Source organism: Myiozetetes cayanensis, unplaced genomic scaffold (genome assembly GCF_022539395.1).
Source record: "Myiozetetes cayanensis isolate MyiCay16 unplaced genomic scaffold, myiCay2020 scf18, whole genome shotgun sequence".
In the NCBI taxonomy this organism is placed as follows: Eukaryota; Metazoa; Chordata; class Aves; order Passeriformes; family Tyrannidae; genus Myiozetetes; species Myiozetetes cayanensis.
This window is the reverse complement of record NW_026087389.1, coordinates 7,298,330-7,323,978: the sequence shown is the minus strand read 5'-3', so window position 1 is coordinate 7,323,978 and position 25,649 is coordinate 7,298,330. Positions and strand designations below refer to the sequence as shown.

The window sequence follows — 25,649 nt, the reverse complement described above, 5'->3', positions numbered from 1 at the left end:
GAGATCCGGTGCAGCCTGTCAAAGCAAAGATAAGCAGCTGAGCTGCCACAGCATCTTAAAACAAATCAGGGAGCAGGATCAGAACAAGAACAGAGATAAAACAAGGCACTCCTGTCTCCTAGGGCAGTGGGTAAGAGAAAGGAGATGGGAGAGGCTTAGAAGTTTACCAAAGACATCACTTTATCAGCAGAGTGAATTTCTGGAAAGGTCCAAGTCCTTGGTCACAACAAACAGCATAAGATGTGATATAGAGTCAGATCAGACTCATTGACTGCCCTCTCTCCAGCAATGTCTTATCCCACATGCTGAAGAAAATTAGATAGAAAAAACCCCAAGCAATGATGATTTGCCTTTTCTCCTTCAAAAACAACAGTCTTCGTTTCCACTTGTTCTCTGAGCCACTGCACAACTCTTGCACTAGGGCTGAAGGTGCTGCTCTGCAATTGGGAATACATAGCCTCAAAATAAAGACACTTCCAGAGTCAGAAGAGCAGTCCACACCTCTGTCCCTTCTTAGCTGTGCTAAAATGCACAGACAGGTTGGCCAGATTCGTCCCCCACCAGTTATTTACTGCTTTTACCCCAAATGGTTCAGCTGAGGTCAATGCAGGGACACACAATTTTCACCACTGTTGAGTCAAGGGAGGATGAGACTTATCTGTGTGCCAAAATAGGTCCAACTGAATACACAGCATTCATTTACAAGGTATTTAGGACCTTGCTGTTGTTGTTTGGGTCTCTGTTTTCTTTTGTTCTGCTTACATCAGAAAAAGGTAATAGAAGATGGTGAAACACTGGTACAGCTGATGAGCACTGCTACCAGCAGGGGTTACTCTTTAAATATATCCAGCAGCCTCTTTAGAGGCTGTAGAACAGGGGTGTTGTGGCTGCATCTTTTAGGCTATTCCCAAACCCCTCAGCAATCCTGTTTTCAGGCCGTGCAAATGGCAGCACTACTACCACAGTTCCTGGAAGGGCATTTTGGAGACATGCAGAGGGCAGACCTCGGGCCAGCATGCAGGGAAAAGGGAGTATAAACCCCTCAACCATCTGCAAGAATACAGTTCCAGTGTGAAAAGCAGTAAAATCCTGCTCACATTGGGATTTGGGATATTTTTCAGAGACATCTGCGGGTAAGGACATAATACACAAAGGCTTTTTCTTACACAACTTATTAAAAGCACTACCAATAATACACTTCAAACCTGACCTGAAATAAACCTTGCTATTTCAGGTCTGGCTTTCTCTAGAACTGTGCCATCACACTGAGGCAGATAATCCTCACATGAAGGGATTGGGCTTAAAATGTCAGCAATCCAGCACTGAGCCTGAGAAGAAATAGAAGGCCAGTATTTACTGCTGTCCCAAGAGCCACACTCTTCGCACACGACTCATCTGATCACTTGGCTGCTAACCCTGCTGCTGCCCTGCCTCTCTCAAGATCTGCAAACAGTTTCAAAGTCACTAACATGCCTTCAAACATCTTTTTGTCAAAAACTGCTGGTTTTGCACCAGGGAAGGTGAAAGGAGAATCTCTCACAGGCCTAGACCAGTGCTTTTGGAAATCCGCTCCTGGCCAGGGAATCACCTTTCCCCGTTAGGGATGTGGAGCCAAGGCTAGCACCCCTGGCATGGCACTGAGCTGAAGAGCAGCCACTGCCACTGCTGTGACTTGGGTGTTTTAGATGAGGGCTGGCTTTTCAAGGACACATGAGAATATAGTGAACAACTCCATGAATTAGGTGAAAAGATGTCCTACCAGGTCAAGTGGTCCAGTAACACCCTCCACCTCAGGACACATGGCTATCAAAGAAAAGGGAACTCTTCCAGTGAATCTCACTGTTCAAATATAAGCTACTCACCCCCAGGCCAGGCAGCATCCCCTGCCAAAGCACACAAATCCTGGGACGCTGGGCAGTGAGCAGAACCTCACGGCTTTGCTGAGCTGCTTCCTTTATCAAGGAGTGGTTTGCTTATTATAAAAGGTACACGAACAAACATGGTGTGAATGACCTCAATGAGCATGACATCTGCATCTAAACTGACCCCCAGAAGGCTGTCTTGCCTGGCCATAAATTGCCTGTCTCTAAGGCAGCACTGTTCAAAAATGCACCAAAAACTTCTCTGAGATGTTTCTATCACTGCCCTCATCACCAGAGTACCTGAGGGCCTTCAAGTCCTGTATTAAGCAACATGACAAACATGTCACATCTGGGTCATTCTCTCTTTCCTTCTCTTCTCAAGAGGAGAATTAAGTGCAGTAAATTGCTTTCACTGGACTTTAGTTTCCTGTGTCTGTGGTGCTGTGTCTGCAAGTGGAAGCAAGGTGAAAGAAACATCTCTAATGCAGAGAGGAAAAAAAGCACAAGCTTTCTGTGGTGGCCTCTGGTTTCTGTGAATATTATCCTAGAGCCTCTGCTTGGCTGGTCTTTGGTTTTGGAATTAGAAAGTCCCAGGATTCTCAAGGAACACAACTGTCAAAACTACTCCCCTCCTAAGGCATTTCCATAGGTATTAGCCCAAGTGCTGGAGCCATGCAGAAGATGTCAAGCCTGGCTCACACCTCTACAGGAAGCCAGAGCAGAGAGAGGATGAGTGTGATGGACTTGCATAACTCGTATCACACTGCAGCATTCAGTGTTGGCTGCATTTTCCTGAGGGTTGATGGCTTCGTGCCCAGACATTGTACATTTCATTATGATAAAAAGACCCACTCAATTAAAGAGCTCACTCCTGCAGCCCTTATTTTAAAAACAATTCTTGCAGAAATGGTCCTACATCTGGCAGCAAGAAGGCTCGTACAAGGAAGGAGACCCTTTGAGCAAAAGTGGGATGAACAGACCACTCTAAACAAGTACATGTAACCCAGGAGTGTGCTTCTCAGTATGGATAGTAGTAATTTCCCCTAGATAGAGCCCAACTTTCTCCACTGAAGCAATAAAAATACCTCAAATAGTGACAATTGTAGGTTCTTATGGAAATTTTGTTCCAAGCACAGCTCCCTTCCTTCCTTCTCTGAAGGAGATTTTGAAGCGTTTTGAAAAGTAAGCCAGGCTGCAGCACTTTCCCTGATTGGGAATATTGTTTTTAAACCACTTACTGCAGATTCCTGCTGCTCTGGTGCAGCGCAGGGCACAAGGCATCAGCAGTTTCTGTGCCTCTGTGAGAGGACAGCAATGGAGGGAAGGCAGCCTGCCCTCAGCTCTGCTCTCTCCTGAGTTTCTCCCGCAGTGCTTGTGCATTCCCATGTAATGCAGCCAGGCAGTTCTGGTTTTCCTTCCCACCACTGAGAACTGGCCACTTGGAGGGAATGGGATATGGAAACAGAGAGAGAATATCCCAAGACCAGCCCCTCCTGCACTGCTCCCCACTCCTGGAGGAGGCTTCATACCACCTTGGCAATTCTCCACTGTGAGGACGCGCATCGAGAATTATAAATTTAAGGGTGGAATCTCTGCAGTGGTCCAGAGAAAAACTGCCTCAAATCCATAATGTTTCAAGCTAACTAATCCTACAAATTGGAAAGGAAATAAGCCATTCATCATTTTCTCCTTCCAAATTAACCAAGATCAATCACTACTCTCAGGCGTTTCACAACATCCGGGCAAGACAAAAGAAAGCCAAGTATGGAGTCAAAAGTGGGGATTTGGGGACCAGATCAAAGAGGACAGAACAAGACTCTGCCCTTGAATGGGATTGGGTCAGAGAGGCCTCAGATAAAGCTTTAACTGAGTGACTTGAAGCTTTTCCCAGCTCCTCTCTCTCACCTCTGGCTGTAGCTGCCAGACTGTGTCCCTGCCAGCTGTTTCCTTTCTCACAGGACTACCAAAACCCTGACAGTGAGGAAGAGATAATGTACCTACACCTGATGGCACCAGTTCAGATGGACACTTAGACAAGTATTTATCTAAGCACATGCTTAACTCCATCCCTATTTAGCAAAGTCTTTACGCACAGGCCCAAATTTATCTCTCTGTGGCTACATGAGACGTAAGCCTCTCATTAACACCTCTTTTTCTCAATCAGGGCTTATATGCCATTCTTAGCTGCAGGAGGACGCTCTGCATACGTGGAAGACCACATTGCTCCTCTGCTTCCCAGTCCCCGCTGGCCTCACCATGCAGGAGCCAGAGCTATCTGCAGCGACTCAGCAGCGTGGAGATGGGGCAGAGGAGAGCGCGGTGGAGAGAGAAAAAAGCAAAGCAGGACTTACGTTGGCTTTGAGGCTTCAGCCTGGTCAGTCTGCAGTTTCTCCCCACCTTCCACTTCCATGGTGCAGTACACGATACGGTTGGGGGCCAGTGACTTCAGACCCTGCACCTCCATGATGACAACCTGCCAGGAGAGAAAGAGAAACGTAAGAGGAGCAGCCTCCTTCAGATCTTGCTGTGGCACCTGACCCAGCCAGTGCTGGGGGCCTTCGTGTGCTGCTGGATGTTCATGATGGCAGGTGGGCAGGGACAGTGGTACTGCCCAGGCTGAGTCACAGCCAGCAAGGTCTGTGTGGAGATCAGGACTCCCTCTGCCTGCACATGGGCTTGTTGAAACCTTTGGGTTCCCAGGGTTGTACCAAGCTTCAGGAGATGGGTTTCATAGGCATGGTCCTGCCCCATCTAGAAGTGCCTTAAGATGTGTAATCCAGAAAAAAAGTGCACACAACTACTCAGCTTGTGCCAAAACAATAATGAGAATAATCACACAAAGGTTTGGGGTTAACCTCTGAAGATCATCCAGTCCAATCCCCACACCGTGCCAGGGACATCTTTCAGTACGTCAGATTGCTCAGAGTCCCATCCAATCTGACCTTGAACATTTTCAATGAAAAAGCATCTTTGCCCCAGTTGTTCCCTGTTCCAGTGTCTCACTGCCCTTACATTTTCACACATTAAATCCAGATCTACCCATTTTTCAGCTTAAAACTGTTGCCCCTTGTCCTGTCACTCTACAGCCCTGGTAAAAAAAAAAAAAAAAAATCTTTCTCCACCTTTCTTACAAGAAACCTTTCTTATTAAGAAATCACCATCTTAGTTTCTTGCAGGTAATTACTCTTTTTTTAAAAGTGATTAATCCCATTAACTGCATAACTTAAACATTTCTACAAGAAGCACCGGGGGAGTTTCTGTTCATGCTTTAATACAGATATCTATGAAGGACATACACAGGGGTTTAAAATTGTTCTCCTCAGGTCTTCTGATCTGACTTGAGCTGAAGATCCCCTCGCTGGCACACAGAGCTCCACAAACCCTCTAATGACTGCACGTTTTCAGTAAAAGCTCTCTTGCAGTAAGAGTTTTGAATGCTAAGCAGTGCCCAGACCTGCCAGCTCCTGAAGTCAGTGCTTCACTGAGCTCTGGCTTCCCACCAGATGGGGTTCAGCTGGAGCAAAGCATTTGAGACACTTCGTTGTCAGGGTGAGTCCCTTCACACAGGGCTGTACACGGTGCACAGGCTTCTGCAACAGGGAGGTTTATTGCTTTGTGATTGCTTTGGAGGAGTTCCCTGCTCCTCCAAAGAGGAATGCTTGGAAGTCAGGCTTTGTTTAATGCTGCTCTTGAAGGCACAATCTCTGGGTTCACAGCCCTGTTTTTAAACAAGACTGAACTGAATACTGTAGAGATGGTTTCAGACATCTAGTGAGTTAAACTCCAAGACTGGACGACCAGTGTCTTTCAGTTTTGCATTGACATGATATGTATAATAAGAGACCCTTTTAGGAAGCGAAATAAACAAGAAACTACACAGAAATAGAATTTTCTGATTTTTCTGCATCCTACATTTTTGACTCTATCCTAGTAGTTGTTTTGACAATGTAACATAAACCCACTCATTGACAGACAACCACAACTCTGTATGGGTGAGCTGATGACTCCTTGAAGTAAATATGCCTGCAAATAGACCGCAAATATGTTTGCACAAAACAACTGAGTTGGCTGAAAACAGCTACTGAGCAACACTGTTCCAGGACTGAGGCAGCCTGTGTCAGAGGTGATGGAGGTCCCACAGCATCCTGCCTTCCCCTGGGCTGCACAGACAAACTGCTCGACAGAGCAGAAAGTCAGTGTTCAACACAGAGCAAAGAGCAAGCCAGCACAGCACAGTATTTCCACACAAACTGCAAGCCAATCTGTTGGGTGCATTCAAACCCCAGCAATTTTCAACAATTCTTCAAAGAGGAAGCAATTCTTGCAGGGAAATACAGCGACCCCTCTACCTGGCAATAATTAAACATACTGACATTTATGGTGTTGCATTACTGTATTGTATTGCATTACTGTATTGGTTCTGGGGGACAATACAGGCTCTGGTTTACTGGGTTACACTCAGTAACAAGAAGGGGTCAGTTAATGATGCAGATTTCTGAGCCATTTGATATACATCAGTAGCAAATGCCAGACAGCATTATATCACACAGTTTGTTCCACTGGCAAGGACAAAACGTTTGATCACAGGCAAAGCTTCCAGTAACCAGAGAGGAGCTGTTCCTCATGGAGATCAGAAAGTGATTTCTACCCACCTTGCTTCACCTAACTGAAGTTTGAAGTCAGCAGAACTTGGTTGCTGTGATTTTTACTCCCAGGAACTCTGCACCCTGTGGTGTGTGTGAGACTTACCTCCAGGGAGAACGACAACACGACGTCTGACTTGGAAAGCTGGTTCTCATTTTCTTCTCCCATGTCAATTATTGAGGTGTTGTGGCTACGTTTCAGCTTCTGCAGCTTGAACTCAGAGCCTCCTTTAGACACAGGCATGCTCTCCAGGTTTGCCATCAGGAGATTGACAGACGACTTCAGCTCCTCGATGTACATGTTCTCCATTTCTTTGGACACAAACTTGGGAAACTTGCGTTCCTTGGATTTGGAAACAAACACAACGGAATGAATGGCTGTGACAATCAGCAACCACTTCTTGCACTGGAAGAATCCCCCAGGAGCATCTGCAGAGGTTTGCTAGCAGGGAACTCCCACAAACCAGATGACAAATTACAGCTTCCCCCCTGGGTAATGTAGAAACATTATTAGCTTCCATAGAATTACTACTTGGTACTTGTCCAACTTTCCTGTTTCTTGCCTGCACTTGCATTTCATTGATTTTTCTATCAGCAAATGGATTTTTTCATATGTATGTATTCACAATTACAAACACTCCAGGCCAACTCTCAGCTGAACTTTCTGACTGACAGCAATTTACTAAGGATTAAAAGGATGTTGACATTAAGAGACTTGTCTTCCAGTCTCCCAAATGCACCAGTTCTTTTCAAAACACTTCTGAGCAGTTGCTCCATCAGTTTTCTAGGTAAGAAAGGAGCCCAAAGAGAGAAAATCAGCAATGTGTGGGCAGTAACATGCGGTCCCAACTGGAAGAAGGGGTAAAACACCCTTCCCACTACTTGCAAGGGTCTGAATCTCCCTCCAAGAAGACAACATTTAACTCCAGTGCTGCTTGTTGTCAACAGGAAATTTAAAGATTAAAACCAAAGGTGACAGTGAGAGAAAAACATGATGTTCCCCAATGCATGTTCTCAGCTTTGAACTGCTGCCCACCACTGGTCTGAGCCCTATGTCTTCTGAAACTCTTCCCATGCCACTGAGTCTGCTCAGGATTCGAGCGTCTCTCAGAGGGTTACGAGAGACTGTGCAAGGCGTGTGACAGCGAGGCAGCATCTGCAGCCAGGCAATGTGAGGCTGACACGCAAAGCATCTTGGTGGCAATTCATAATATTGTAAAAAGCTGTTCGTAAAATGTATGCTAGAATAGAAAACAAGGTCATGTTTCTACTAGAAGACTGTCATCAAGTTGCTGAAAAAGTACTCCACTGCACTAGTTTTTGCATCAGTCCTCAACAGCTCACCCATTACAAGCACAGCTCACAACAGCACTAGCACCAAACACTTAAAATATAGTCATCTGTTTCTAGTCTCAATCTTGGGAAGTAATTCCATCACATAAATTAGACCTGGCGTAAGATAAACTACCTAATCAGTCTGCTTTATTGTCTATGCATTGTATAAGTTGCAAGTCACCCTTAGGAAAAAAAAAAGGAACTGTTTTGTGGATTTTGAGAACTACTGCTGAAGCAATGATGTTCAGACATTATTGCTTTTTTACCCTGCTGCCATCCATCTCTCTAGGGACTTCAATTTTGGCACTGCCTCCACAAACCTCTTCAGAAGTGCAGCAAGATTGAGACATTTCACTGTGTGCCACCAGCAACTCCTCATGTTAAGCCTAAAAATGTTTGAAGTGACACAAAACAGTTTAACTGAGACTATTTGACTGATGATGGAAATGGAGACATGCAGATGTAGTCTCAAGTTACCCGTTGGACTGGAGATAAAGCTGGGGAAACTCTCGAGTAAGGCACTGCAAGAGATGCAGATAATAGCAAGAAAGGGTGTAAGTCACCTCCACATTTACTTTGAGCAGAGAAAGGATCAGGAATGGAGACAGGCATGGAGAGAAGCAGTGTTAAGAGACTGTGAGAAATGACCAGTCCAGCAGGCTGGAGCAGAGTAGGTCCAGCCCCAGACAGACATATCACTCTGGTGTCATCACAAGGTCTCATATAGTTGCCCCTACATGTGCTCCTCCTTGTCCTTGAGGCCAGGTGACTGGGTGGGGGGAAAGGCACCCCAGGACAGCAGAGCACTTGCTACAGCAGAGAAAAATATACATCTGCCATGGCATCACTAAACTCTCAGCTGTAATGCTGCTCTATTTAGCTGCTGGAAAAGTACAACACGCAGAATGAAAAGCCTGTCCAGGTTCAGCTTTAAAACATCTGCTCGACTTCGAGCACGATCCTCAAGCCGCCCGGCTCCAAGGTCGGGCTTATGTGCTTTGATGGAGTCAGGCTCAGTGGGGGACCCTGCCTAAGGCTGCCCTAGTGCTGTGCTGAGCTGCACCTTCCTGGGCACATGGGAAGGCAAAAAGGCCCAGAGCTGTGCCCTGGTATCCCGAGGCAGGAGGGCTGGCGTGCACAGTGACTGTTCAAGGTCACACGACAGGTCAGACGAGGGTGTGCGGAGCCACCAGTTCTGCAACACTGCAATGCCAGGTCCCCTGAGACTCCACAGCCTTTGCTGCCTCTGAAGTGCAAATGTCCTAGTGTGAATTTCTTAATTTATTAACGAGGCATTAATTTGCCCTGAGCATGGAATCTCCAAGACAGCCACCTCAGGGCTGGTTTCACGAGCACTGTAAGCCTCTCTGTGCAGCAAATCTGTATTAAAAGCTGCAAATTGGAGATAAAATTGGAAAATGCTATCCTTTCACTGAGCTGAATTGTGAACCTGCTCTCTGCTAGAGGGAAAGCAGCCTTGCCCAGAATGGAGGATACAGAGAAGGATTCAAAAGGTCATTTGGATGCCTCCAAAAGATGCTATTCACGGGTCTGAAAGAACAAGGTTTCTCACAGGCAGATGCTGGTGGGACTTGACACTCTGGAGAGAAGGCCTGCAGCAGTACCATGAAGGAGATTTAATATCAATAGCTGCCAACTGGATCACAGGTAAGTCCCTTTTACTCGAAACCACTCTCCAAGCTGCACAGCTGTATTTTGAAGGTTGAATTCTGCACATGCAGGGATATGCCAGGTTACGTTCAGGAGTTTCCCCTGACTGGCTCTCGCAGGACCAGCAGTGTCATGGTTTGTTTTCAGCATCCTTGGGGGAAGAATGGAAACAGCAAATTCTCTTTTGCAAAAAATAATTCATGAAGCTGCAGCTTCTGCTGGCTGCTACTGAATCATGCATATTGTTGTCCCACATGCCATAAAGAGAAAATGAAACAACGAAACCAGGCAATCTCATTCTGGCACTCAGGGCCTGGCTACCCATCTCGGAACTGGAGCAGCCGTGCTCTGCACAGGGGCCTACACTTCACTGCAAATGAGTACTGTAGGTTTTCTTGACAAGAATAAAATGGCAAAGGGCCAAATGCTGAACAAAAGAGCTGCAATCGGTTTGCTGCTTTGCTGCGCCACCGTTTGGCCACGTGGTCCTTGGCCACCTCACGTGAAGTGGGGAAAACCAGAGCCTATGTCCCCAAAGACACAACAGCAGCAGCTGTTTAACAGAAGTGTTAATGAGGAGGAACTGTGCAGGCACCACCAGCACCCTTGCTGATGCCTGATCATAAAAGAAGTTGCTCTGCTTTTCTGCTTTTTCTGCTCATATCCAGGGATATCAGTGTGGCTGCAAACAGCTCTGATATTACCTTTCTTACAAAAAATCCCGATTTGGGCACAGGTCAGTGCTGGGAGAGTTGCTGCTGAAAGGCAGGCCCCTAAATTGAGCTTGTCTCTCTGATTAGACCTTTTTCTTTTCCTTCTAGTAATGGTTTCTTGATTATCAAGAATGGCCAGATAGATCATTCCCAATGACTTCAGCACCATTAGGGTTTTATCACTGCTTCAGATCATCTAATTAGAGGCAAGGGTAAAATCTTCCCTTTACTGATGTCAACAGGACCCTCTCCATCTATAGTCCATCAGAGGCCACACAAATCTGCACTGTGTGAGGGTGTGATTTGTTCCTAGGGAGATGGCTCCCTACAGAAGGGTCTCTAGGGAGCTTAGACAGGTGCTTGGTTATCAAAACTCTTTGCAGGTCCTGTGCCTGCTGCTCCAAACAGCACCAATGTCTGCAGGGTGCAATGCTGGCCTGACTGCTCTCATGCATAGCGTGAACTTGTTTGGGACAACACATCTGAAGTACCTTTACTGAGGCAGCATCTACCTACAGGCAGGAAACTGTGGCTCCCAGCAGCCCAGCAAAAGGCACAAACCCCTTCAGGGCAATTTCTGTCTCCTTTGTACATGCCATCACCCACCTTATTGCCTAATGCAGAAATTTGACAGTTTGACAATATCTTTGCCACTGCTGAGGATTTGTAAGGGATTTTGCAGGAACCTAACCTGTCCCAGCTCACCAGGATGTTCCAAGAAATGCACATCACGACAGCTTCAGCTGTACTTGTTTTGTTTGTAGTTAAACACTTGATAATTTTTATCTGGTGATTACTGGGAGAAAAAACCCAAAAGAGAATGACAGAACCTGGGGGCTGCATCAAGCTACTTACATATGAAGAGCTTATTAATAACAGCAGACTTTTTTTTTTACCTTGGCAATTTGCTCTGCCATTTGGAGACGTCCATCCAACTCCCGCCTGATCTGTGCTGCTTGCTCATCTGGGTTGTCCAGCTGTACAAAAACAAAAGGCAAACCAAGGTGAAAAACTAACCAATGCAGCAACTTAATGAGCAGTTCAGTTCTTCAAGCCTGAGGTCTTATGCCCACTTGGTCCTATGATCCAGCCTGGCAGCAAACCCTGACGGTGACTACTTCACTGGTGCTTGAGAAGCCACAGCGCCCTGTGCTGGGGCTGGACACTCGGCAGCTCCAGATCACCAGGCCAAACACCCCCAGCCCTGCTTGCCACCCAGAAAAAAACTTAAGGCAAATGCACAGCAATAGTATTTGTTTATTTTCTCTTTTGCCCCATATTGCTGCATCCCTGTGCTACCACCTAATTCGTGCCATCGGTTTTCCCACAGAGTTCAGCAGAGATTCTTTGGGAGTGTTTTTTTGCAACATGCTGCCCACAGTCCTCTGGTTCAGTGTTCGGCATCTGCCCAGCTCTGAAATGTTTTCTGAAGGTGAAATGTTGTTTCTGCCAGTAAAGCAAGTGATTACAGCAGGTTTATTTGCATTCTGCTTCACCTCTGATGATTTTCCAGAGAGCCAACATTGACTATGGCTCAGATCGAAGGAAAGTGTATTTCTGATTAGCTTTTGAAAGTCTTCACTACTCTTTTAATTCAGGAAAACTACAAAGTGTCCTGACTATGATACAAATGCACTGAAGCTTCAGTGGTTTCATTCACACCAGCTGCACCACATAACCGTTCATCTTTATACTCCTGACCCCAAAGCTAACACAGAGACATGAACCACCAGCACCTTTCAGGACAAGCTGCCTCCATTAATTTCTCTGTGAACAAATGCACCTCACAACTATCCTGCATCACCCTTCAGAGCTGCTTCATTAAGGGTAGGAAATGTACAGTCCCAGATTTCCATTTCTTTGCAACTCTGAAAGAAGGGGCATTATTTGAATTCTATCTGAGCTACAGTAACTGAGGTTAATCACACACTACCCAAAATAACTCAGGCGCTAAATTTAGATATCGAGGATGCTGCTGTGGAGGAGGGTTGGTTTTGTGGTATGATAAAGAGCCAGCAAACTGCCTCACGCTTTCTGCACTATCTTGATTTTGCAGATGTTTTCCAGTGATGCTACAGGTGTCAATGAAAGATCTGACTGCAAAAGATTATTTTTCTTAGGAGGCAACAAGCACCCTAGGCAGCCTCTGTGGCTGTGGTTGAGTGGGTAAGGTATTGCTTTCCAGGGCTGTGCTTCCCAAGATTAAGTAGTGATGCCAAGCCAAGTAACCCGGTATTTAAAAGAAACAAAAAATCTTCCCAGGCTGTATTTTTGACTCGGCATGATAGCTCCATGACAAAAACTGATCTTTGGGAAAGCAATCACAGTCTGTAGTAGCCAAAGTAACATTTACTTCTTGTTGTCTACAGAACAGTACTAACGAGGCAGCCCCTGCCTGTCCTCCTGGCACCTTCCAGCAGATCTCTCGTGACTGAGAGCAGCAGCCCAACAGTTCAGCCACCGTCTCCTCTTGTGCCTGGGAGAGGCTCCTGCTGCCATCAGAGCAATCCGAGTACATTTTACACACTCATAACACTATACAGGGCAATTAAGAGAATAATGCTGGTGCCCATAAAGTATACTTTGCTTGTGAAATAAGGCAAGGGGCAGATGTGAGGCATGCCACCTAAGCAAGACCAAACATCCAAGCAAGGCAACATAGACCACAATACCATTAAAATCCAATTTCTTAACTGGAGAATCAGCTATTTATTATCTGCCACATGCATGCCCACTTTATATTCAAATACTTGACAGCCAAATACATAAATGATTTACAAAGTCAAGGAGAAACTGAATTAGTTTCGTTCTGCATTATGACTATGTTATGGGTCTGCTATGAATAAAGCAAAGATATAAATCATAAGGTTGCCCCAGTCAATTAAACGTGAAAAGTATTATAAATTTCAATATATATATGATTAGTCATATGCGTTGGGCTTTTCTTCAGCAGTGTGCCACAAATACACGACGTACATAATTTGCAATTCTCAACTGATCATTACCCAACTGCCTGCTGGTAAATTAGATGTTTTCATATGTCTACCCGCATATGACATTAGTTCTCTCTGCCCGCCCTGCAGAGATTATCGATGTTGGTGTAACAGTTGCTAAAGCAAATAAAAATTTAAAAAAAAAAAAATTAAAATGTAGATGAAATTCTGAGTGGAACCCAAAACCGACTGGCATCACAGCCAGCCCGTCTCTGCAGGTGCTGCAGGGTACCTGCAGTGGTTAAAATAGTGCTGCTATTTTAACCCCTGGTGAGGGTTCAACTGCATGAAAAAGGCCTGGCAGAAGAAGGTTCTTTTACATATAAACTGTTAAGGAATAATTTTTAGTGGGCATGACTAAGTGAAAGAAACAGGTTTAAAATGTTCATCATGTGAGTCTGACAATTTTCATTGCCAGTGAGAACCAGATGCTGGCCTGCAGAAGCAATCCTTTGTGTCCATTCTCCTGAAACAAACTCACTGAGAGAATTTTCTTCATGTTATCCCAGCGGTATAGGAGATAAACCCCCTACACCTTTGAAAGGCAGAAGCAGATGCAAACCAATCAACCTAATAAGGTCATAGTATCTGCAGCAAGATGCACAGGCACCTACCAAACCCACACCTAAACTCTTTGGCTGCTGGGTCAGAGACCTCCCACACATGAGCCAGCCTGAGCCTCGTAGTTTTTAAAGTCCAGACGCCAAGCTCACTTCCACTCACCCCAGGAAATGCCAAAGGCAGTACAAGGACATGAACAGGGTTACACTGTTACTTTAGACCCCCATGTTTTTGGAACCCGAGTGTTATATATTTAAAGCTCCAACTCCAGTTTATCACAGTTGAAAGCCTAACCATTTACAATTGCAGCCCTGGCTCCAAACGTGATGTTGGAGCAGCACAGTCTGCCCTCCTCTTCCCTTCTCTGACATGCCCGAAGCATTTTTGCTCAGATTCACACCTCAGATCCACCCACCTGCCTGGGGACTGAGCAGGGCACAGCTCTCATGCCATGGGCTGCAGCCAGAGGGCTGCAGATGGGGTCAACCCACCCAGCCTGGGGACAGTGCTGGTGGCACAAGTGACACACTGTACACAGCATTTGGCCAGTAATCAAGAGCAGAGTGGATCTGGCCATGCCACCAAACACGGATTGATGGGACACGATCCCAACAGACACAAGTGAGTGAAACACGATGTGGGAGCTACAGCCACACTCTGAGCTCAGCACTGCTGGAAATATCATTGTTAGGATTTATAGTGACAGGATGCAACATACAGATACAACCTTCAATGCCTGGCACTTATGCTATAATGCCATCAGCCCCAGCCAGGAACCACTGGGACCATTTAACAATTTAATCCCTTCCTGTCAGTCACTGCTAATGCTGATCCCTGTTTCCCAGCAAAGATAGCAAGTGTCACAACATCCCAATTCCTGACACATAACTGGGGCTGTTCTGGAAGCATCTCACCTCCCTTGAGAAAGGTTACAACACTGTGGTGAACCCAGTCACCTCCTGTGCCATGTGCTTCTGCAGAGGACCAGCCATTTGCAAAGGGATTCTGGAAAACCACATCTTAAATGCTCTGGCAACACAAACACCGAGTGGCAGCAATCTGCTTTGTGCTGCACTGGGGAACAGAAACACATCTGGCTCTTCACCTTCTGGAAAGGAAAGCATTTAGCCCAGGTCTCCAAGAAATCCTCAGCCACTGCCTGTGCTGGTTTTCTCCCACAGCAGCATTGGCACCAAGGAAAGGCCGCACAGCCAGAGGCAGGTGCAGCTGGGCTGCTGCTGAGCAGGGGCTGTTCTGGCTGGGGATAATCTCAGCACTAATTTTCTCTACCCCTGTGTCCAGCACACCACCATGCACCCACTTTGTGAATTATTTTCCCCAGGAGGAAAACAAGTCCCTGGAGGACAAAGACAAAAGCCGTGACATGCTCATGTCCTTCATAAGCCCGGCTTAAGTCCTTCCAAAATAATTGGTGCAGCATGTGTCATGCATGGTTATAGGAGCCAAAAGCCTCAAAGAGAAAGTTTTGAGGTGCTCATCCTTTGATATGCTGGGAGCTCTGTAGCTCAGCAAATGGTTGATTAAGTATTTCAAAGCAAACATGCTCATGTGAAGGCTGAACAAGATCACAATACGGGTGACAATTTTGCAGCTTTGATGTAGGGCTTTAAGAGAGATCTTTGTCTCATAAAAAGGTGGTTTCGCTTTGTGATGCACAGTGTGAGAAAACACTGAAGAATTCATAAGCCACATCAATTAATAATTAATCTGTCACTCCAGGAGCACTCACAACTTGTGGTATCAGCATCATGGAGTGCTCCAATTGAAAAACATGTGGCCCCCAAAGCGACTCATTGCAGGGAAGCAATTTCTTAGCACAAACCGGCTGTTTTAGGAGATAAAGTGGCATGAGACAGGACAGAGTGGCACCATGTGGCACACAGCTTCCTGAGCCATACTCCATGCCAAAGTCATGGACTGCTCTGTAGCATCATTTTCCCACCAACAGTAAATATTCCTCTCTGTGAGTGTCAAAGGGCAGTGGGAGAGTGGCAGTCTGGCACTCGAGGCCTCGACCTCTTCCCAGGAGTCTGAAGCAGCAAGCTTCAGGAGGATCTGAACACTCCCTCTTCAATCCCACTTTAAACTGGGAACATGACCAGAGCTAAGGTGCCTCGGTAGGGTAAGTCACTAATGTCCTGGGCAACTGGCTAACCCTCCAAGCAGCAACATGCAACCCCCAGACCAATGGCTGCCTTGGGATCTGAAATGGGAGAGAGGAAGAGCAAGGACAGCTTCCCCAAGTTAGGCAACCCCCTGCATCAGCAAAACCAACAGCATCAGCACAGCCCAACCACGGATTCAGCAGCTGTCACTCATGCATTTCAAGACAGGATTTTGGAAGACCTGGAGACACCAGCAGAACATCTTCTCCACCAGCTCTCAGGATTGCAACGCTGTATGACCCCTGCACATCTCAGGGGACTGATCTCCCAGTGCCACTGCACAACAGGGATGCTCAAGGCCACCTCTCCTCTGGCCAGTCAGACTTCCCCAAATCAGCCTTTTAGGTTCAGAGTCATGCAGAATTTTCCCAGCACACTGTAAAAGTCCACTTAATTCAAGGACTTACAATCTGCACATATTATCTCACCAAAATTTTTGATTTTCCTCCTCTGAGACCCTGTCATCTCCTCACACCTCCAGGGCTCCAGCACTCCAAAAGGTGACAAACCCCCTCCCCTGGAGAGAAGTCCCCACCATTTTGCTCATGTGTAGGTGAAATGGCCATACTGCAGGAATTCAGTTGCTTCCATCAGCTGTTTGCTGTGGATGGGTACCTTCTCCCACTATCCTGGCAAACTCCTGGGTTATCTAATGAACGACTGCTGCTGTGAAAGAGCACTCAGGGGGTCCTGGGAGGGTGATTTAAAACCACAGAAAGGACCTGGATAATTCAGTAAGGCCTGATGCTTCTTTTCTTCTCTCTTAAAGAGAAATCTCATTTCATGGTCCACAAACTTTAGGGCTGCGGTAGATTCGTCGGTGAAAATATTCCCTGGGATGTAGAGCAGCCTTTCCTTGCCCCAGTGTGAATCTTAGAATGCTGCAATAAATCTCTGTGCCTCAGCAGCTGCCTGGGCTGTGCACCCATCATATCTGCCTGCAGATGGTGGGACTGTGCCTGCTGCACTAGGCGAGGTCAAGACATCCACCCTCAGATTCACTACGCTATAAGCGCTGCCTTTTGGATATCTGTTTATCCCACCAACTGAGCTGATTTCCAGCATATTTCAGAGCAGCACTGGTGGCACATGCAGGCAGAGGTTTCTCATGCCCCCCTTGCTCGCTGGCAGCAGCACCCATGGGTACCCACAGCTCATCTGTAAAGCGCTGATGGATCAACCAGCAGCTGCTGGTGTTGTGGCCAGAGCAGACAGGTGCTAGGCATGGATCCTGTACAGGAAAAGAGGACATCTCCCTGTGCCATCACCTGCCCACCACCACATCCCCTCTGCAGCTTTGCAAGGCTGTGCTGCAGGGCTGAGGAAAGCTGAGACAAGCAAACCAAGCATGCAGCTTTCTAGCACAGGTTGTGCAAAGATACCTTCAGATTTATATGCAGTGATAAATCAAAGTAAATGAAAAACCAGATTCAGCAAAACAGGAAGGGGAGGAAAAAGAGCTGCCTGCCTTCGCAAATGTTTTGCAAGCTGTTAAGAAAAGGGATGGCAGAGCACATCCACTCGAAAGACATGTCCTTCCCATCTGTGGCCAGAGAACTTTTGAACCCGGCAAATCCCTCTGCAAGATCATCCGTGAGAGGTGTACGACACTGAAAGGGATTGAAAACTAAAGCTGTCCAGAGGCTCTGACCTCTGAGCATGCCTTAATACCCTCTTCTTATGGCATTGCATAAGGATGCTTGAAGGCATACGCTGAGCTGTGGCACCACCAAAGAAACTGGGGCACTGGTTGATGCTGGCCAAGGTAGGTCACCACATTTAGCTTGCTTGTGTTTCCTTACAGCTTATCATATGCTGAATTTCACATGAGTTAATGGGAAGAGAACAACCTGAATTTCCTAAACACGGCAACAAACTACTACTGAGTTCCAAATAAGTTCTACAGCTGGAATTAGTCTCAATTAATTCATCCTAGTCATTATGGAAGAACGGTCTACACATCCTTAAATCCTCATCTTTGATTAAAAGCTTATTGGTAGACACACTCATCATGTAATTCAAAATGGGTTTTGGCTTTGGGAGCTAAAGTAAGTTGCATGAGGACCTAGTCCAGCAAAGCTGCACCTCCTTGACACTCAGCAGGATTAAAAGTGATGGAATAAGATGTGGGAACATCTCCAGTGGTATCTATGAAATAACAGTTTTTCTGCAGAAAGTTCTAAGCAAAGAACTGATGAAGAAGACACAGGCCATGAACAGCAAGGTTTTGGTTCCCTTATATGCCAAAAAACAGGTTACCAGCAGAAAATGGGGAAAGGGAATGTAGAGGGAAGGTTATGGTTCCCACTTTTTCAAGAATTAAAATAGCAAAAATTGCAGTGCAGCTCACTGCAGTGCATTTTGGTATTTGTGAAGTTTAGATTTATCACAGTCAGAGACTCAAAGAGACCGATCTCCTGAACAGGATGATGCCTTTCACACTGGTTTGATGCAGCAAACTTTCCTCTGAGGTCAAGGAGAAAACAGTTAGGAGAACTAAGCCTCTAGGCAGCAAACCCTCAGCATGCAAAGAAGTCACTACATGTTCCCAGTGGACAGCGTCCTAAGGGAGCTGAAGCTGCTGATCTCACCCGTGACTAGGACCACACTTCCCCAGGAGTCACTGTGCAGGTCACCATCAGACCCCTTTCCTATGGCAATGGAGAACTGGAAGGGAACTGCCTTCCACGGCAGATCCGGTTATTCCAGTCCCTCTGGCTTGTACCTTCACTAATTGGCATCAATTTATCAAAATCCAGAGCAGAAACATCACATCTGTAAGGCCTTTTGATCAATACATAACAACAACTATTCATGATTAATAAGTAATCACTATCATTATGCTAAATTATTATATTATGTTAATTAAAAGGTCATTTCCTTGCTTTTCTTAGAGCAGTGCCCAGATAGTTGGGCTCTGAGTCATTCAAAGGTTTCAGAGAAGTTTACCTCAGGGGAAATCTCCTGGTTTTGAACAGAAGCAATACCCTTAGTCATACCAATCCAATCTAATATATCAATGCATTTCAGAAAAGTCACTTCTTTTTTAAATAATTAGCATTCAACAACATGAAAAAAACCCCACAAGGAATATGGATTAGCATCTTAGCTTCGCTGATAAGGAACATCCACCACCTCTTTTACTCCCTGATCCCCACCAACAGGACCTATTCTGCTCCTGAAGAACCAGTGGCATGAAATGGATGTATGGCATCTCTGAGAAGGGCCACGTGGAGCTGTGAGCTGTCATGTGGGATCTAACCCCGCACAAAACCCTTGTGAGATGCTCTGGCACCTGCATTAAGGATCAAGGATGTGAGAAGAATTAAAGCAGACACAGAAAAGCAGTGAAAGGCTATGAAGAAACAAACACAGGGAGCAAAAAGCAATGCTTTTAGAAGGATTGAGTCCCTAAGATGAGAGGAGGAGGAATATAGCACAAGGTATGTAGGTGGACCTTAGCAGATGGGGCAAGTTCTCCCATGGGGTACACCACCCTTTTCCCATTACTGGTGAGGACAGTCTGCCCAGCAAGCCATCTATGCAATATGGAAAATGCTGTTATGTGTCCATATTAAATGTATAATAAATAATTTATGTGTACAGATACTATAGCAATTACAGAAGATGCTTCAGGTTGGCATCAGCAGCTCCTGCAACACGGCTGGGCAGCCCAGCTCCCTCTGCATAGAGCACAGCACTGCTGCTCCCAGGCCTGCACTGGCTTTACTCTAACCAGCTCAAATCACGGCTGCTGTGAAGCTGGGTCACAGGCTGGGATTGCACCATCCCGCCCTGAATTTGGGCCCGGTCCTGACTGACCCCTGACACCCCTCCCACTTGCCCAAGTGAGCTGTGGCAATGCTCACAGACTCCAGCTAGACCAGCCACAGTGACCCAGCCCATGCCAGCACAGGCATCACCTGTGGCTGTGGGTGCACCCCAAGGACAGGGCACTGCTCCCTGGGGAAATACATCCCAACAGCAACCACCCACCACGGTTCACAGCGTGCTCTGCGCTCCCCTCCTCTCCTGACGTTGGACGCTGCCAGCCTGGCTGGAGGCTGCTCTGCAGCACAGGTTCATGGTAGGCAGGGCTCGGGATCAGCCCTCAGAGCTGCCAGGGAGGCTCCTCCACCTCCCTGCCCCAGGGACTCTGGCTCAGCACATCCATGAGCAGAAGAGCTGCAGTTGTGAGCCAGGCAGATACAAAGCTGAGATGTTCGGTCTCCCACCCTTCACATAAACCCTGCAGGAGACTCATCAAGACAAATATCCGTATATCCTGGGCACAGACTGCATGCAGCCCTGCCTGGGTAAGAGAGGATGGGCAGTGGGTATTCCCCTATGTGAACAGGGATGAGCTTTTGAGGCCCTGGGGTTTGAAGACTCTAAAAATAGTACAGCTTAAAATTTCTCCTAGTCTTAGAGCCACCGCCTTCCACATTTCATATTGATGTCGAGGGCAGGCTCCAGGAGTGCAGCACTAACACACACGTGTAGAGTCATGAGCCTCCAGTCTTCACCATGTTACCACGCTGCAGGCAATAAACAATTACTTTTCTTCTTGTCAGGGAGCCAAATGAATCCTAATGGCTTTCCTGGCCATAACACACAGACAGCACTGGCTACAGACCTCAGTTTCTGACACATCAGCTGTGAAGGCAACAGCCTTCTGATAAGAGAGCATCAAGGCTTGGGGGCTCCTGCCAGACCCGGTGTGCAGCACTAAGAGCAATTAGTTTTTTCCAGGCCGTGTATTGCATGCAATAGGAAATATTAACTCACGTTACAAATATTTATAAAAAGTTTAGACATAATTAAGCGATTTGCAATTGAAAATTAACACAAAAATGCAGCCACATAGACAGACAATGTTAAATATAACTGCAGTTAATGTGAGCTGATTTAAATAGAGCTAATACAGCAGCAACAGAAAAAGGCAGTCAATCACATCCCCTGTCATTAACAGCCTTCTCTATGTGGAATATTATTGTGTGAATCTTTCGAACTGCTCTGCTGTCCTAGTAGGTGCAGGAGAGCTGTTTGCCCACAGCCTGTTTCAGCTGGAGGGGAAGGACAAGGTGCCTGTCTGTCCACACCCGCCCAGGGATGTGCCTGCCCCCCACCCTGGCTGAGGCTGTCCCAGCACACCTCAGCCCCAGCCAGCCATCACCACGAGATGGCGAATGGAGCCAGCTCGCTGTGGAGCATTTTGCACTGCCTGCAGCCCCACGCAGCTCCCTCCCAGGCTCTCTGCAGAGGCTGTGTGTGACATGGACCCCAACATCCTCTGTAGGGGCAGAAAGAGATCAGTGCCACCCTGAGGGTCTCACACTGTGCTCGTGACAGCATGAACACCAGTTTTCCCCCAGCCCCCCTCCGAGCTTCACCCGCTGCCTCTTATTTCTCTCTCCCTAGAGCTCAGCAGGGATGGAGCCTCCAGCCAGAGCTCTTCCATCCTCATAGGGTGGAGAGCTCTTTTTCACACAGTTTTACTAATTATTCTTTGTATTTAAATCAAAATAAAACACTAGTTTCCCGGCACCTTCATCCCAACCCTGGACTACCTCAGCTTTGGCACGTGCCAGGATGTAACACAGCTAGAGAAAAGGGAGCAGCACCCACCACCCATGAACCCTGGAAGGGCAGCCTGAAGGAGAGGCCTAGGATGCCAGGAGAGATGGCACAGTCCTCTGCAGCAGTCCTATGAACAAAAGATGATGGATTTAAGGATGGGATGTGGACTGGGCGGCAGGTCACGCTTCGCTGTAGATTCACAGTGACTCTTCCAGACACCTCCTCTGCCAGAAGCACCTTCATCCATTCAGCAAGGCATGACCTCTTTCCTTTGAAACTGTTACCAGGGCAGGAAGCTTTTGCTTACAGAGTTAGGGAAAATATACTGGACACTCAGAGAGTATGGCTTTATATTCCCTGCTATTGTTGAGGTCCCTCAGTGCTTTTGGAATGGCAGAATGTGCTCCAAAAATAAGGTGATAACCTGCTCTCTGATCCCATTTCATCTGCGTCTACCCTCAGCCCTCCCTTTAGGCTTTCACTGATGGCAACACACTTCATATGTAGAAAAGACTTGCAAGAGAGTAGTGCAGAATATACACCTGGAATCCAGACGTGAGCCAGAGTGCAACCCTGAGTGCGGGTCCTCAGTATCGGTACCTGCTCCTCTCAGACAACTGCTACAGTTCTTTTTAGAAATTAGGAAAAAACACCAATGAAGAGATTAAAGAGAAAAGTCACTCTGGAAGCACTCACACAGATTTTTTTGCATTCTGCTCTGTAATCAGGTCAAAATAGTGCTGTTAGAGTCACCCTCTTACTGCAAATGAAGGTACCACCAGATGCTACCATGGGAATATACATCTATGACACCTACAGCTGAAACCCTTCCCCCCTCTGTTTCTTACTATTAATTGAACAGATCTATGGAAATTAAGGGAAGGAGAGCAGTGCTCAGGGCACAGGAAAAAAATAACGTGTGTGCACCACCACCCATGGGGTCGGATTGCTGCCCCAGCTGCATACCCTCTGCATCCCTCTCCCCCTCCAGCTGGAGTTATAGGGAAAGATGAGAGGGAAAAGCAGGCTCTGACAGGACTGATGGCTCAAATGCTGTGAGAGTTGTTAAGAAAGGTGGAGGAAACTGAGGGAACTCTTGTTGGAAATTGGCACAGCTGGGAAACGCTCTGGATACCTGCCTGTGCTGCTTTGCAGGTGCAAGGGAATCAACTGAGGATCGCATTTTGACCTTACACGAAAGCTCACAGAATAACTGAATCATTTGACTTACAGGCTGAGCAAAATCCACAACAGATCCTACCCCTCAAAAAGCACTCCTTTTCATACAGTTTTCCTAACAACATTTTCTGCAATCTTAAAAACATATGTTGTTCTGTTTCTAAAATGCTCAGGTCCATCTTAAATCCATTTCTCACTATTTTTTAGGGGAATTTAGAGTAGAGGGTGAAACATTGCTGAAGCAACTCAACCAGTTCCTCGAAAATTTGAAAAATGCTTCATTCATCCCAAATCTGCCTACGTTATAAACCACGTGCGGGTTCACTCTGCAGGATGCATTTGCTGAAAGCCAAGAGATGTGAGACTGCCTATTCCATATACCACTGGGAAAAAAAACAGCAATCCTGTTCCATTTTTCCAGGGCCATTTTCACACCCAGACAAACACCTCCCAGCTGTGCCAGATGCGTGCTTTCCACCACAGGTAAGATGAATGGAGGGGGTGGCAAAGCAGCCGGCTCTGCAAGATGCTGCCTCGTGAGCAGGAGCCCAGCTAAAAGAATGAGCACCCAAGCGTGGGGAGGGGAAAAAGGGCAAAGCAGAAAATCCCGTCCCAGCTCGATCGCCACGCAGCATCATCCTGGTTTATGCTGCTGGCAGCTTTCTTAACTGTACAATGACACACGCTAAAAATATTTGCCATTTGGACTAGATTTCATGTTTAAAAATGTATAACAAATAATTACTTGTACAGCACAAACCTTATAGCTTCTGTTTCCGAGCAGATGGGAATTTGTAACAAACTTCATCTGGCAAAGCAGTGTCCCCTCATCTGCCATCACCTCATCCACACTGCCATGCAGCACCGACCACTCCGTGCATCCCAGCCCTGCTTCCTAACCCAGGCACTTCCATAGCAAAAGGCTTCTGGCTGCAGGTGGCCAGGAAAACAGTTCCAATCCATCTGGCCCCAGGGCTCTTTTGAGAACCCACCACAACTTCCACTGCAGACTAAAATGAAATAACCAGCCTAGACAAAGTTCAGTTAAATAATTGATCTATTTCGATTCTATATTCAGCAATAACACTATCATGGTGTCCAAAACCTGCCCAGCCACGGGAGGCCGATGGGCTCCCAGCCCAAAATGAACCATTAGCCCCTTCCTGTGCAATGTCCTGTACACCCCTAGTAAAATTCAGCCTACAGTTGCTATGTTAAGGCCAGACCCTCCATTCAAACTGAAGATTATCTGATAGAAAAACATCTGGTGTATCCTTCAGGAAACAGAAAAGCTGTCACAACCTTTGTCCAGCTCTCCCAGCCCTGACTGTCAGAAGCAGCCAACAGCAACTGCTTTGATCCCAGTTTTACTGCTCCTGTACATGCATGGTTAAACATCGCTTCAGTACATCTGCAAACAGACAAATTACTTGGGCCATGTTCCCAGGTAAACCAAACTGTTAGTCCTTCCTAATCCTTCCACATGACTCCCAAGACCTTTCCAACGCATTTTTATAGTGCAGATTCCAGACCTGGATTAAGGAGACGTGTTTTTCGCTGCCCTAGAGAAGGACAACAGTTGCACACAAACTTTCCCGGGGTTCCTCTGCGTATTTAGCCAAGACCTGAGTAGACACTGCAGCTACAGCACCGTCCCTGAATTCAGACTTATGCACAACTGTCTTCATGGTCTCTTCAGAGGCTTCTCTGAATGATGTATCCTCTCTGGTCTGTTCAGCATTGCAAGTCCCTAATTTACTCTCACCAGATCCCAAAAGATCCTCCTCATCCCCACCCCTTATTGACCACTCTTCCCCTTCACTTTGTCTTTAGAGACACATGTGCTTCCACCGCGTTGCTCAGTCTTTCAGTCTTCATTCTATCTGTGGCCCTAAGTTTCTCACAGTTCCATGCAAAAAAGCCCAAAGTCCAGCTCTTCTTTCATGATTTCCTCCAAGAGCCAAACCCTCACATGTCTTGGCACCATGGCTAGAGACCTCAGCACACCCACCGAGGCTGTGGCTGTATCCTGTTCTCCTTGCTTATACACACGCCCTGAGAACCCTCAGCTGATGTCCTCAAGGCATCAATCAGACACAAGTACTTTGAAAACTTTCACAACCCTGTCACCACCTTCCCAGGTGCCTTGTTACTTTACTGCAAGTCTGACTCTTGCTTTAGCTTAATTTATGACAGCTCACATTTCCTCTTTGCTTGTTTTCCTTCTAAGTCCTCTCCAGAGCCTCTTCTGAAGAAGAAAAAAAGGAAGAAGAAAAGGGGGGCAAGGATAAAAAAAGGAGCTGATCTTCCTCTCGAGTTTGATAGAGGTTCTCTTGGAGGTTACAGGCTTGCATCCTGAGAAAAGCAGGGGTAGCATGGTTACTTCAGGTGGGGGAAAACAGAGCAGGCAAACCACTGTAGCAAAGTGGCCCTCCATCCATTTCAACCCTATCCACACATCCTCCTTAGGAGAGGCAGCCACGAGGGTTTTCCAGGGCATCCCAAGACAACTGGAAAAGCTCTCCATACAAATCACTACCATCAGACCAGAGATATGGGGTTTGTTCCATATTAAGGCAGGAATCATTGCAGCCTGCACACAGCCTTGCAGCAGACAGCTAAAGACATTCCCATTCCATGCTGAACTCTGTTTTGCTTGGTGAATTTTTCTGAGCCCATCCCTTGCTGTTACTCACTGTCAGCTGCTGTACCAGCCCTGCTCTTCCCTTCTGTGAGGATCACATGGCACAGGCCAATTCATGTCCAACAGAGTTTGTCCCTGTTGATTTCAGTTACATCCAATTTCATGCTATCAATGAGCATTTACTCCTTTTTCAGCAGGACTTTATTTGACCTATTTTTCTTTTCCTCTGCTCCCCAGCACTCTGGCACACCCCTCCCCAGCAGCCTCTGCACGGAGGGAGTT

General features: G+C 46.6%; 1 protein-coding gene across 13 annotated transcripts in view; it reads right to left on the bottom strand.

Moving 5' to 3' along the window:
* Positions 1-25,649, bottom strand: part of CADPS (calcium dependent secretion activator) — a 210,988-nt gene that overhangs the window by 125,560 nt on the left and 59,779 nt on the right. For all 13 annotated transcript variants that reach the window (XM_050312882.1, XM_050312885.1, XM_050312874.1 and 10 more), the window contains exons 4-6: positions 11,121-11,201; positions 6,612-6,848; positions 4,214-4,335 (exon numbers count right to left, since the gene is read on the bottom strand). In XM_050312882.1, the coding sequence (XP_050168839.1) occupies positions 4,214-4,335; positions 6,612-6,848; positions 11,121-11,201 (440 nt within the window). The remainder of the gene's footprint in view (positions 1-4,213; positions 4,336-6,611; positions 6,849-11,120; positions 11,202-25,649) is intronic.